Below are 13,297 nucleotides of genomic sequence, written 5' to 3'. Positions count from 1 at the left end.
TATGATTGAATAATGTTTGTTAAATACAAACGAAAGTGCTACGGTGTTAAAATCTAAAAGATTTTTGGATCTAAATAAGGCCTAACTTGTTTGTCGCTTACAGCATGCGCATGCGATGATAATACTCACTTGTATCCATAAAGAAAGTCGTTTAGGACAATGACATGGCTTCCAAAGCCTAACTTTGACTCTTGTTTTTATAAAAATATTTATGAAAAAGTGATATATGTATATTTTTATAAAAGTATTTTTCAAGACAAATCTATTCATATAGTTTATATTTCTAGATTCTACAACTTAAAAGTTATTTATGATTTATATTCTCAATGTTTGATTCAAACCTTGTACAAAACAACTTTGTTTATGATATGAACGGAGTATCATCGATCTTCTACTTCTACGTACCCCGCGCCGGTGCCGTACAGAAACTCGGTCGTCGCTCTCTCGATCTTGATCTCTTCGATAATCCATGCATTAGCAGATTAGCATCCAAATCCAAGCGTCCGGTGACATATATGCACACGTACGTGGAGGTCAGGTATACTACTGGTATATGTATATAATTATATATACCGTGTCCGTTAATTAACCACAGGCTGCATCATATCATGTAGCTTGAATCTTGAATGGAGTAAGTACGTACGTGCTTGAATTAGCAACTTGAATGGTCCGCACGCCAGTTGATATTCGAACGCACACGCAATAAGCAGCTCGAATTCACTTCTTCGATCGCTTGGTGGCGAAATTCTGAGCTACGATTCTGAATAAATTCGCTGTCTACGGACTAACTCGTTAATTCATCATCATGTTCGTCTACTGCTAGTTAATCCCTGGTCGGGGAGAGCTCGAGGATCCGGCCGGAGAGCGCGCTGACTAGCGCCGCCTTGAACCCGGGATCCCTGGTCAGGGTCACCGCCATGTGCTCCGCGAGGTTCTTCCTCGCCACCTCCGACGACGGCACCGTCGTCGCCGCCTCTTGCTTCTGCTTCTGCTTCTGCTGCTGGTGCGGGTGCTGCAGCGGCAGTGGTGCCGCCACCGGTCGCACGGCGGCCTCGCTCGCCACCTGCGCCTGCGCCGTCGCCGTCGACCTCGCGGCCCTGCCTCCGTCGTGCTGCGGCGGCTGGCCGTGGTTGTGCTCGCCCTCGTACGTGGCCACCAGGACGGTGCTGTCGTCCGCGCTGCGCTGCACCTTCTTCTTCACCGGGCACGACGGCGCGAAGGAGCACCGGTAGTAGGCGCGCGGGCACGGGTTGTCCTTGGTCACCTTCTGCCCGTACTTCCGCCATTGGTACCCGTCCTTCACCACCTGTGTTTGTTTTTGTTTAAAAAAGCAGCACGAGAGTTAATTGACCGTAAATTCGGCGCGCAAAAAAAAAAGCGATGGTTAATTACGGCATCCCGGCCGATCCCGTTACTTACGAGGCTGAGGTCAGCGGGGTCGGCGTGGACGTATCGCCGGGACACCTTGGGCCGGCACTCCTCCCGCACGGCGCGCCGGAAGGCGGCGGCGGTGACGCTGACGGCGGCCGACGTGCACTCCGTCTGGTCGTGTGCCGCGACGGCAGCCGCCAACGGCGGCGACGGCTTGCGTCTGTGGTGGTGTTGGGCGGCGGTGTCGAGGCTGTTGTCGCCGGCGCTCCGGATCCGCTTCCTGGACGGCGAGGCCGCGGAGCCGCCCTCCGACGTGGAGGACCCAGTGTGGTTGGCGGTGGCCACCACCATGTCGTCGACCTGGCCCTTCAGCTCCGTGTACTTGGCCACCACCGCCCGCAGCATCTCGCTCAGCCGCCTGTTCTCCTCGCCGACGCGCCGGAGCTCCGCCTCGAGCTTCTCGACCTGTAATATGACCAGCAAGTTCCGATCGACGATCCCCAATCAGCAAAGTGCTCACGCTTACGCCTGTACCATACCCACGTTTGTAAATCCAGCGATGGATCGAACGAGTACGGTACCTCTCGGTTGTCTTTCTTGACGGCCATGAAGTTCTCCTGGACCAAGACCTTGGTCGACTTCGCCGGAACCGCCGGCCTCGCCGTAGGAAGCAGGCCGACGTTGAGGTCGAGGCTCAGGGAAGGCTGGTGCCCGACCCACGGGTCCATGTCCGCCGCCGCCGTCGTCCCCACAAGAATCGTTAGCCCCTCAATCGCGTACTACGTCAAGAACAGATCAGAGGCGTGCACGGCTGGTAGTGGAAGCCAAGGAAGGGAGGAGCTGAAGAGCGCCTGTGCATGGATGAGAGGGGCAGTCTCTCGAGGAAGACGAATATATAGGCGAGGACGCAGCGGAGGAGGAGGAGGAGGCACATGTGCGTCAGTGGCGTGCTGCAAGTTTGGTGGGAAGGCTCTTGGTGGCTGGGCGGACAGCGACGGCGAGTGTTCCGGGGCTGGGGGGACTTGGGAGACGAGACGAAGCATCTTGGGACTGGGGGCAAAAGGCCTGCTTGTCCGTCGTCGTCGTCGTCGTCGTCGTCTTGGTCGTGTTCGTGACAGAATATAATAGGGCCGGCGTCGATGTGATCTAGGAGTGGTGAGAGCTCTTAATTACTCGCTTAAACTAAACCAATCTCTCCTCTTGTGGACTGCATGCAGTGCGGTGGCGGGCGGGAGGGGACCCGCCGGACTGGATCATCATCAGGCCAGGGTCGCCGGGGTCAAATTAAACGAAAAACACCAGGGGATGACAGGAGGAGGACGGGAGGGAGGGCAGGGGCTGCGGGTTTAGCTTGCATTTTGGGAGGATTAGCTGCTGGTTGACTCCTGCACTGCATGCACCCCTCGATCACCTCTCTTCTCTTTGTTGGCTGGTGCTCTGTCTAAAACGTATGTACGCATATGTAGCTGGGAACCAGATCTCGTCGATTAACTCCAAAAGGTTTTATGTTTCACTTATTTGGGACTATGTACATACATACTCGTGAGTATGTGGTGAGCTCCAACTCGGTTATCAACACATCTAGCACCTGGCTGTCCTGACGGGCAGCTTACCTCTGGGAGGGCGTAAGCATATGCGCCTTAAAACTTGGAGCATATTTCAAAAAAATTAATATTTTTTATTTGATATTTTAAAAATAGTCAGTCCTGAAAATATTTTATGGATCTGACATTTTAATTATGCCAGTGTCGTTGCCGTGACCAAATAACGTTGTCGCGTCACATGTATTGGTATGAAAATATCGGCCACATTAGCATTTTCGACGTGGAAAAAACCTTGTCACATTAGAAAAATTTTAGGAGCATAATAATTGTGTACACTTGTCACATTGCAAAAAATAATACTATCTTTTATGTATAGTGTTAAATGAATATTACTTTTTACATCAAAGTTGTAGTTTTTAATGAGATTTATAACTTTGTAGTTTTCAGTTTCTACAAGAAGTTAAGATACACGAAAAAATAATAGCGCTTGTCGTACGAGAAAAAATAGTATTGTTTTTGTATTGTGTCAAATAAAGATATCTTTTATAGCAAAGTACAAGCTCTCGGTGAGATCTCCAACTCGGTTAACTCCAAAAGGTTTTATGTTTCACATTTTTGGGACTAGACTGCTAGACGTGCCCCCACACATCTAGTTACCCTGGCTGTCCTGGCGGCCGGGCAGCTTTGCCTGGGAGGGCCGAGGGCATAACGTAAAGCAAATAGGAGTGCGTCGTAAAACTCGGTGATTTGGTGATGCAGGCACGTATATAGGGTATATAGAACACACACATTTGTTGGGTTCGATCATGCCTGCTGGCGCTGCCTGCCCAAATGTGCATTTCCCAACACACGGTCGCGTCTATGTTCGGTTAAGCTTATCTGCCGAATCCGTCAGCAATTCAGCAGAGCCATGGCCAAGCGAATTCAGGTGGTCGCGACGACCTGCCACCTCGCAGGAGGGAGGTTGCTGACGACCTATCCTAATTACGTGCGCGATTAGTCCGGCCGGTTCTTGATTTTGGGTTAGAAAAAAAAAACAAGAAACGACCTCGCGGTGTGATGTTTGCACGAAATGTTCATTGGACCTGGACCCGGCACGAACAGGGGACAGTCGGAGACTCCGGGTTGACAAGAAGGACGCACAACACACTCGCAGCAGCAGGCTGCTGCAGGCAGAACTTGGACCTGGCAAAGGGGCCTGCTGGTGGCTGCCAAGAACAAGTTGCCTTGATCAAGGCCTTGTTTAGTTCCCCAAAAATTTTACAAAATATTTCAGATTTCCCGTCACATCGAATCTTTAAACGTATGCATGGAGTATTAAATATAGATGAAAATAAAAACTAATTGCATAGTTTGGTCGGAATTGACGAGACAAATCTTTTGAGCCTAGTTAGTCTATAATTGGACAATATTTGTCAAATACAAACGAAAGTGCTACTATTCCTATTTTATAAAAATTTTTGGAAGTAAACAAGGCCCAAGCCGGAGTCCGAAGGTCGAGTAGGACGACGACGGAATTGGTAAAGTTTGGGGGAAACCACAGAGAGACTAGGTCGGACGTGTTGATCTTTTCCTGAAAAAGTGCCACGTTTCTTCAAGTGCAGGTTGCAGGCCAGATTACCAAATACCTAGTAGGTCTTGAAATTATCCACAAGAAAAGGTAGGAGTATCTGAATACGGGATCCCCATGATGTTGAAAACAGAGGACTGGATTAGCACGGAGCAAATTCCGCTTTTTGACAAGAGGAGGACGGGCATCGTCAAAGGCAAGTAAAAGGCAGGCAGGCAGGCAGGCAGGCAGGCAGCACAACAAGTTTGTTCTCATCATCGATGGCGTACAAGAAACCTTAAAGAAATTCCTCCCACACCGTGCCTATAGCTATTACATTAAAAAAAATGATTTCCATGTTTCTCGATCCTAACTTGACCAGACTACTTACTTATTGGCCCGGAGTCAACAGGTTCATGTTCTAGTTTAATCGCCGCCAGGCCAGTTTACAGCGAGAGAAGCTGTATCGGACTAGTACATGTGAACTGGACAGCAGCCGCCACACACCACATTTGCGACGCCCCTGTTCTGAAATCTGAATCTTTGTTGGTCACGGCCGGAGAGGTGGTGCATGAACCGAATCAAAACTCTTCCGGCACCACCGTCTTCACATTTCCACATTTATTTGGTACGCCGCCGCAATGCAAAGTCAGCAGAAATCTAGTGATGATCAGCATGAGTGTTTTTTTTTTTTGGCACGATGCATGCCACCTGATAATAGACTTTCTAAATTTCTATATCGAGGTCTCTTTACTGTATTGAGTGGGAACAAAAAAAAAAAACGAGAGGCACTGCGCACAATCCAAGACTACTGCCTACCTGGGTGTGACTCGTTCAACTCCTAGCTGTGTTGTTGATGCCCTCGGGGTGAACAAGTTAGTCACGCCCATCACGGAAATGGTACGTACAAGTTCAGTGCACTTGCATTGTTACTAGTCGCCCTCCTAGCATCTACAGTAGCTTGCATTGGAATCAATTACTGGTGGTTCTTTTTCAAGCACACAGGTTTCACCAAACAGCTAGCAAAACAATCTGGAATATATTAGGTCCTCTCTCGGTTCCTAATATAAGTGGCTCTGATTTTGTAGATACATACTCCCTCCGTCACAAATTAAGTGTTATTTTTGGTTTACGTATCCAAAATTTGACTCAATTTTTAAAAAATATGTGCAATATTTATATCTCTAAATAAATTTGTTAAAAAACTAGATTCAAAGATCTTTCCAATAATACTAACTATGTAACATAAATATTAATATATTTTAATATATATTTAATCAAAGTTATTTCTTGGGAAGCGATAATGACAATTATTTTGGGACGGAGGGAATATATCTTATCATATATTTAGATATAATGTATATCTAGTAATTGTGCAGTGTAACAAAAACTATATATCTAAAAATGCTAGAACAAAATATAATTTAAAAATAAAGGGAGTAAAGAAAAGATATAACCAGTTACTAGCGGGTTTCATTAAGAAAAAACATCACTAATATAAGGTTGTGTTTGCTTGTATCCGTATTCACTTCAATCAAGATGTATTGGCGTAACGAAGTGATCATAAATCAGTTGGTTGGATTCTTTGTGGTCAAATCTATCCATCCAGATTTAAGTTCTCGATTTGGCATGAGTGTTCGTATTTTTTTGAATTTATATCAGAATTTAACGGCACTATGTTTTTAGTAATAGACGACGTCCCTGTAAAAGGCCTTATAAATATTAAGTACCCATTTATTCTAAAATAGTTGATGTTTTAAGATTGGACATGAGAATCTAGGAGGAGCGAAGAAAATAAGGAGCGAGATGGAGAGAAATAGAGGTAGAGATGTATTATTATAAAAAAGAAGAAGATATTGGTTGAAGAGAAAGGTGCAATAGAAAGTGAGTATGGCAACTAAATGCGACAAAGTTTGAATTCTATAAGAGCAACTCCAACCATTATGCAAATGGACTTGGCATTTACCAAAATGCATAAAACTCCAAAAAAAAACCCTCTAATCGTTATGCATTTGGAGGGGGAAACTTGGCATATATGCCAAAGGAGTCCGGCTATGCAAAAACCCTCCCTTCGCGCGGTTTGGCTTCGCGCCGCCACAACTTCCCGCGATAGAGAAGCTTCGCACGTCCTCTTCGACAGCTTCGCTCGCGATAGGACGACGCAGGACACAATACGACAAATCTACGACGCCTTCCTCATCAACGCCGGCCAGGTAATCATGCATATTCATCATATATAGAGTAGCTGAGCGTGGATCGGAGCATGGCCGCGGCTCCAAGGTCGTGCCTCAAGTTGGCCGTCGGAGCATCTATGCTGGTGCTGGTCGCCGCCGCCGCCGCCGCCCCGCCGCTGGAAGCAGCCGGTGGCGTCACCTTACAACTGCGCAACTCGGTACATCGAACAAAGACCACATGAATTGGATCAACATATTCGGCTACGAAGTTCAAACCTTGGCGATGCGCTGTGCAATACGGCTAGATCCATTCTCCGGTACCCTCGATCTCATGTTGGCGTCACAAAATTCTGCTGCTCGCGATGATGGAGATGGCGGCGACTGGAAACTGCGCCGGCGGCGGGCTGAACGTGGAGACCGGCGGTGGGCTGTTTGGCCGCGCGTGGAAGGAGTGCCGCGCGGGAAGGACAGCCGCACGGGAAGGAGTGCCGCGCGGGATGCAGTGCCGCGGGAAGTTTGGCGCGGGATCGACTTGGTATTTTGCATAATGGTTGGAGATCACCCGATTTTAGCTTTGCCATTTTTATTTGGGGGTTTACAATTTGCTTAAAATGCATAACTTCAAATGCATAATGGTTGGAGATGCTCTAACGTCAACTATTTTGGTACGGGGGAGTAGCAATCTTTTCCTTTGAATTGTCTCGCAAAAAGAAAAGGGTAACAACAGCACGACTTACACTAGGAAGTGCGAGCTGTAATACGGAACCTTTGTGACATGCATTATATGGAAGCACTTATTAATTAATTTCATGTACGAAATCTGGTGGCTCCAACCATACATGTGGTACGTACACGTACTACGGTCTACAAATTGTCATGCTACTTGTTGTTGGCCAAAAGATTTATAATAATGTTTGAACCCTAGGCCGTGCACGTGTACTACTTGCGGGGAAAAAAGAAAGGAGATGGGAGAGTCGTGATATTTTGTGTCCATATACTAGCATTGACTTGGAGAGAACATGTGGTAATCGTGCACTAATAGTAAAACGTGGAGTATCGCAAGAACATGATTATCATCATGTCGTTATGAATTAAGCACACGAATGTTGTACGTGTGCTCCATTAGCCAACAATGGTGGCCACATGTTTCATGAAAATTTGGAAAGCGCTTCTAGAGTACTAGGCCTAGGCCAGGAGAGCGGTGCGCCGCCCCCTGTTTTGTTTGGAGCGATTGGAAATTGGGCACGTGGAACATGTGTGACCGCGACAATATCCTCCTGTCCTGCCAACCGGAGCGGGATCCGTCCCCAGCACAGCACCCAAACAAAAGAGAAAACAACAAGTAGCAGTAGCACTCCACGCGCGAGACGGAGTCGTCGAGCCGCACTCGGCGCTCGCACGGGATCGGACGCGGATGCGGTCGCCGTCGCGTGGAGGTGGACCCCGTCCAAGGCCTGGTTTACTTTTAAAAAGTTTATAAAATAGATAATATAGTATTTTTATTTTAATTTAATAAATATTATTTAATTATAAATTAATTATCATTAAAAGATTTATCTTACACATTAAAAATAAATTGTGTAATTAGTTATTTGTTCAAGACGTTGGAGTCATGGCACTTTGGCCGCCAGTCGGCAGGTGGGACCTCTAGGTTGTTTGGTGGCTACTTGCTAGTCATAATTTGCTATTTTATTTTAGGCAAGTTTTGTCAAGTTAATAAGTGTTTGGTTGACATCTAAGTTTAGGTATGACCTTTTTAGACTCCACATGTCATATAGAGTTAAAAAGTATGACAAAATTTCTTTAGATATGGCCTTGTTTAGTTCCAAAATATTTTACAAAATCGACACTGTAGCTTTTTCGTTTGTATTTGACAAATATTGTCTAATCATGGACTAACTAGGCTCAAAAGATTCGTCTCGTCAATTTCGACCAAACTGTGAAATTAGTTTTTATTTTTGTCTATATTTAACACTCCATACATGTGTCTAAAGATTCGATGTGACGGGAAATCTGAAAAATTTTACAAATTTTTTTGAAAACTAAACAAGACCTAAAATATGGTAACTAATTTGATAGTCATATTTTTATGGTTTCGCTATATTTAACTAGCAACCAAACATTCCCGTCGTCCTATGGTCCGAGGCCGCCCTCCCCCGCCCCCGCCCCCGCCCCCGGCCGCCGGCAGCAAGTGGGCGGTCAGCGAGCGACTTGTCGGTCCTGGACCTTGACCGGCTCGGCCTCTCCGGGTCCCACCAGTCGCTGGGCCCGCGCGTGCGTGGAGTGGAGTCATGCGGATGCGGACGTGGATGCTCATGACTGACTAGTCTCGTCAAACTTCGGTCGATTCAAAAAGTTTCTGTATTTTAGCTCTTTCATTTTTAATTAACAAACATCATCTAATTATAGAATAACTAAAGTTAAAAGATTTATTCGTGATTTACAAATAAATTATAAAATTAGTTTTTGTTATTATTTATATTTAATGTTTTATGTATGTGCCTTAAGATTTAATATAATAAAGAATCTTAATTTTTTTTAGTTTTTGTCCTGTTTAGTTTCCCACCAGAAAAATTTCACCCATCCTCTCGAATTTTTGACACATGTATGGAACATTAAATGTAAATACAAAAATAAACTAATTATACAGTTTGGTTGAAAATCGCGAGACAAATCTTTTAAGTCTAGTTAGTCCATGATTAGCCTTAAGTGCTATAGTAATCCATATGTACTAATGATAGATTAATTATACTTAATAGATTTGTCTTGCAATTTTCAGACGGGCTATGTAATTTGTTTTTTTATTAGTTTCTAAAAACATGTTCCGATATCCTCCCGACACATCTGATATAACACACAAAATTTTTTCATCTCCAATCTAAGGGGATGTTTGGTTGCTAGCCACAATCTAACTAACTTTAGGCAAGTGTGGCAAGCCACAAAAAGTGTGGCTAACAAATTGGTTGCCACACTTTGTCATGCCTAAAGGAATCTTGCCACACTTTTTAACTCTATGACATGTGGAGCCCAAAAGAATTATGCCTAAGCTTAGTTGTGAACCAAACGCTTGCCAACTTGGTCAAACTTGTCTAAGGTAAAGTGTGGCAAATTGTGGCTAGCAACCAAACAGCCCCTAAATAAGACATTGGGGCCTTGTTTAGTTCCAAAAAAATTTGCAAAATTTTTCAGATTCCCCGTTACATCGAATCTTTAGACACATGCATGAAGTATTAAATATAAACAAAAATAAAAACTAATTGCACAGTTTGGTCGAAATTGACGAGACGAATCTTTTAAGCCTAGTTAGTCCTTGATTGGACAATATTTGTCAAATACAAACGAAAAAGCTACGGTGTCGATTTTGCAAAATATTTTGGAACTAAACAACCTGCCACTACCGCTTGTCTGCTCGCACACCCACCAGTCACGTGCGCAACTGTGCGGCACGGATTGGATCGTTGGAAGCTTTGGTGGTGGGCTCGGGACTACTACTGACTGCGTGCCAAAGTCAAGCCTTGACCAAAGGTGCCTTTTGTTCTTCTATACGGCACTAAACTCTAAACCATAAACGCTAAATCAAGCCCAAAACAAGAGAAGCTTTGTTTAGTTCATCCTAAAAACTAAAAATTTTTCAAGATTTCCCGTTACATCGAATTTACAACACATGTATAGAGCATTAAATATAGACGAAAAAAAACTAATTACACAAGCCTGTAAATCGCGAAACGAATCTTTTGACCCTAATTACTCAATAATTAGTCAATATTTATCAAATAAAAACAAAATTAATACAGTGTCAAAATCTCAAAAGTTTTTGAATTTTTTTTGATTTTGGGGTAAACTAAACAAGCCCCTAAGTGGAGTCGAGGCAGCGATGCTTGTTGCAGGGTGAAAAAAAAATAGGCACCGCAACGCTGTGGCCGGTCTAACTACAGTACGTATAAATCTATACACCGATTTTAATTAATATAAATGCATGGTCGTTATATGTGGGCTTGTGAAAATATATATTCTTCGTTCTACTACTACCCACTGTGCATGCTCCGATATATCTAACGTAATTGAATTACTATACTCATTCTGTCCTTGAACAAAGATGTTTTGGACGAAGAAAACAGGCTAAAATAGCTTGTTCTCTAGATTTATCAAAACACCATATGTATCGTTGACACGGAGGTGAGTAGGAGTTAGGAACAGTCAGAGCTTTCTAGCTTCTCATGGTTACTACTTTGTCAATTTCGGTGCTATGAATGTGATGCATTTTTTGGTTAATTTCCTAAAAAGATGCGGACAAGTCATTAAAAAAAGAATAACTTTGTTGGACTAATGAGGTTTTGCTACATACGTGTACTCCTGTCCATATACACAAATGTTAAAAGCAGCTGCATATACAAAGATTGAATCAGCAGCAACTACTACCTGATCGAGACGAGCACGGTTTACTTACATACTCTGGTTCATCATGATGTTGGTCAATCAACCATACGTATGGATAGTTTGGTAGTAGTAGTCGTGATTCATCATGATGTTGGTCAATCAACCAGTTTGACTGTGTGGAAACAAGGTCAGACTCAAGGAGATGGTCCAAGGTCGTAACCTGTTTTTCAGATTTGTTTTCGTTTTTCATTAAGAGGATAATGCATGCCGCGCATAGTGGGTACGAGAATAATACATGCATGCATGTGTGGCATGGGGTGGGCGCGCTAGCAATGAATCTGTTCGCTTGTCTTTAACAGTATATTTTTTGTGTCAGCTAATAGTATTTTTTCTCTCATAATAAATCAACAAACAGTATTTCCAGCTATATATGGTTTTTTCAGACCAACGAAGACTAACAGCGTTCGGCAGGCCGGTGAATTATTAGCTAGCTAGCTCCGGACCGAACTGATGCATCTGGACAAACAAAAAAAGACGGATATATGCAGTGCCGTGGCGAGGAGAAATCGAGAAAGTGGAGTGGAAAGAAGCCAGAAGAATGAACAAACGACCAAGCTTTCCATTTTCCTCACGCCGCTGCCGGCAGGCAGCTGGCTCTCTAGTGTACGTCTACTATTCCATGCATTGAAAGATCGTGCTCGCTCGCCTGGACTATCTTTTTCACGGTTGGACTTTGTCAGGGTTAGTGGTGCATGCTTCTTACCTCAACCATCAAATCAAATCATCAATTCATCACGGAAGAAAGAACTCGATGCGCGCATGGACTGAAATCCGTGGGCCGGGCGTACGTGAATATATTAGCAGGGGTCGCTCTCTCTCTGACAATAGCCGCCTGGTCTGGTCTCTTCCCTTAATTACCTACCTCATCACGTTCTGGAAGGGGTGAAAGCTAGCTAGCACTAACTGGGAAAAGCTGAGATGACAGTGGAAATGGAAACACGCACTTCAGCACTTGGTTGCCTAATAATTCTGTTTTGTCAACCAGCAGATCGGAGCACAATGAACGGAGGAACATGCATGCATGCATGCCTTGACCATGTAACCTCGGTCACTCCGCAGGCATGTTAAATTTGGTCGTCGATGCCTAATAACTTTACCGCGACTGACTGAAGATAATGTCTACCAAAAAAAGGTCTGATAATGAACAAATGACTATCATACTTTTTGACGAAATTTAGTGCGAGAATGTGAAAAAGAGTTACGAGAGTTTAGCAAGCCAACGAATACTATGTGTTTAAAAATTCGTGGCATGGCTAAGACCGACTATTTGTGTGTCTAGGAACTCATATAGTTAGTTTTTATTTATTTTTTTCATTACGTCAGGTTGAACTACCACTTTAATTAGGACCAATAATTGAGCAGAGCTCTCTTTAATTTTCCATTATGTAGTAATACGTACGTGTTGTCTATGCACGAATTCAAGGTTAGACAATATATATGTGCTCGCTCGCTCAAACACGTACGTCTACTCCATTGCGTGCTAATTATCGTAGTGGATTAGTCAAGCTAGCGACTGCATGATTTCTCGGATCAGGCTTAGTCTTCCTGGCGGTTGGTGCATAAGTTATGCAGCATAACAAAGTAGTACTCCTATATATGCTTACTTAGGCCTTGTTTAGTTCACCCCTAAAACCAAAAAGTTTTCAAGATTCTCCGTCACATCGAATCTTACGGCAAATGCATGAAACATTAAATATAAATGAAAATAAAAACTAATTACACAGTTTAGCTGTAAATCGTGAGATGAATCTTTTGATCCTAGTTAGTCCATGATTGGATAATATTTGTCACAAACAAACGAAAGTGCTACAGTAGTGAAATCCACAAAGTTTTCGCATCTAAACAAGACCTTAGTACTAGTAGTATATGGTAATTTTATAGTGACAACTAGTAGTAGTAAGGGCACTCCCAATGCTAAAAACTACATGTAGTTTCTATACATATTAATTTCTATAGACACTGTATATAAAAACTATGATCTCAATGGATAATTTTTATAGAATATTTTTTTATCCAATTACATTCATTCTCTCTATTCTCAACCAGTCATATCACTTTATGTCTTGGATCTCGTATAGACATAGTTTCTAACTTAGACCCAGTTTCTATGATTTTTGCTCTCTCTCTTCGATAACTATCTTGCCACGCCAGCAAAATACTTAGGTGACACTGCAATAAATAACTTTAGACTCTATGATAGAGTTTGTATTGTGAGTGCCCTA

At 43.7% G+C, this 13,297-nt stretch overlaps 1 protein-coding gene across 1 annotated transcript; it reads right to left on the bottom strand.

The window, feature by feature from the left end:
* Positions 457–2,253, bottom strand: LOC8058420 (WRKY transcription factor WRKY28). The gene is made up of 3 exons (XM_002437317.2): positions 1,953–2,253; positions 1,420–1,836; positions 457–1,306 (listed from the first exon to the last, which is right to left on the bottom strand). Exons 1-3 carry the CDS (start codon positions 2,097–2,099, stop codon positions 824–826), a joined length of 1,047 nt encoding a protein of 348 aa, XP_002437362.1. The 5' UTR covers positions 2,100–2,253; the 3' UTR covers positions 457–823.

This window comes from Sorghum bicolor, chromosome 10, assembly GCF_000003195.3.
Source record: "Sorghum bicolor cultivar BTx623 chromosome 10, Sorghum_bicolor_NCBIv3, whole genome shotgun sequence".
Taxonomy (NCBI): Eukaryota; Viridiplantae; Streptophyta; class Magnoliopsida; order Poales; family Poaceae; genus Sorghum; species Sorghum bicolor.
The sequence above is the reverse complement of the archived record's forward strand: the minus strand, read 5'-3'. Positions and strand labels throughout refer to the sequence as shown.

Excerpts from the sequence above, each read along its gene's own strand:
- LOC8058420 (XM_002437317.2), bottom strand. The coding sequence starts at position 2,099 with ATGGACCCGTGGGTCGGGCACCAGCCTTCCCTGAGCCTCGACCTCAAC. Across the intron at positions 1,837-1,952 it reads TCAAGAAAGACAACCGAGAG|GTCGAGAAGCTCGAGGCGGA; the intron begins GTACCGTACTCG and ends GTCATATTACAG. Across the intron at positions 1,307-1,419 it reads ACCCCGCTGACCTCAGCCTC|GTGGTGAAGGACGGGTACCA; the intron begins GTAAGTAACGGG and ends AAACAAACACAG.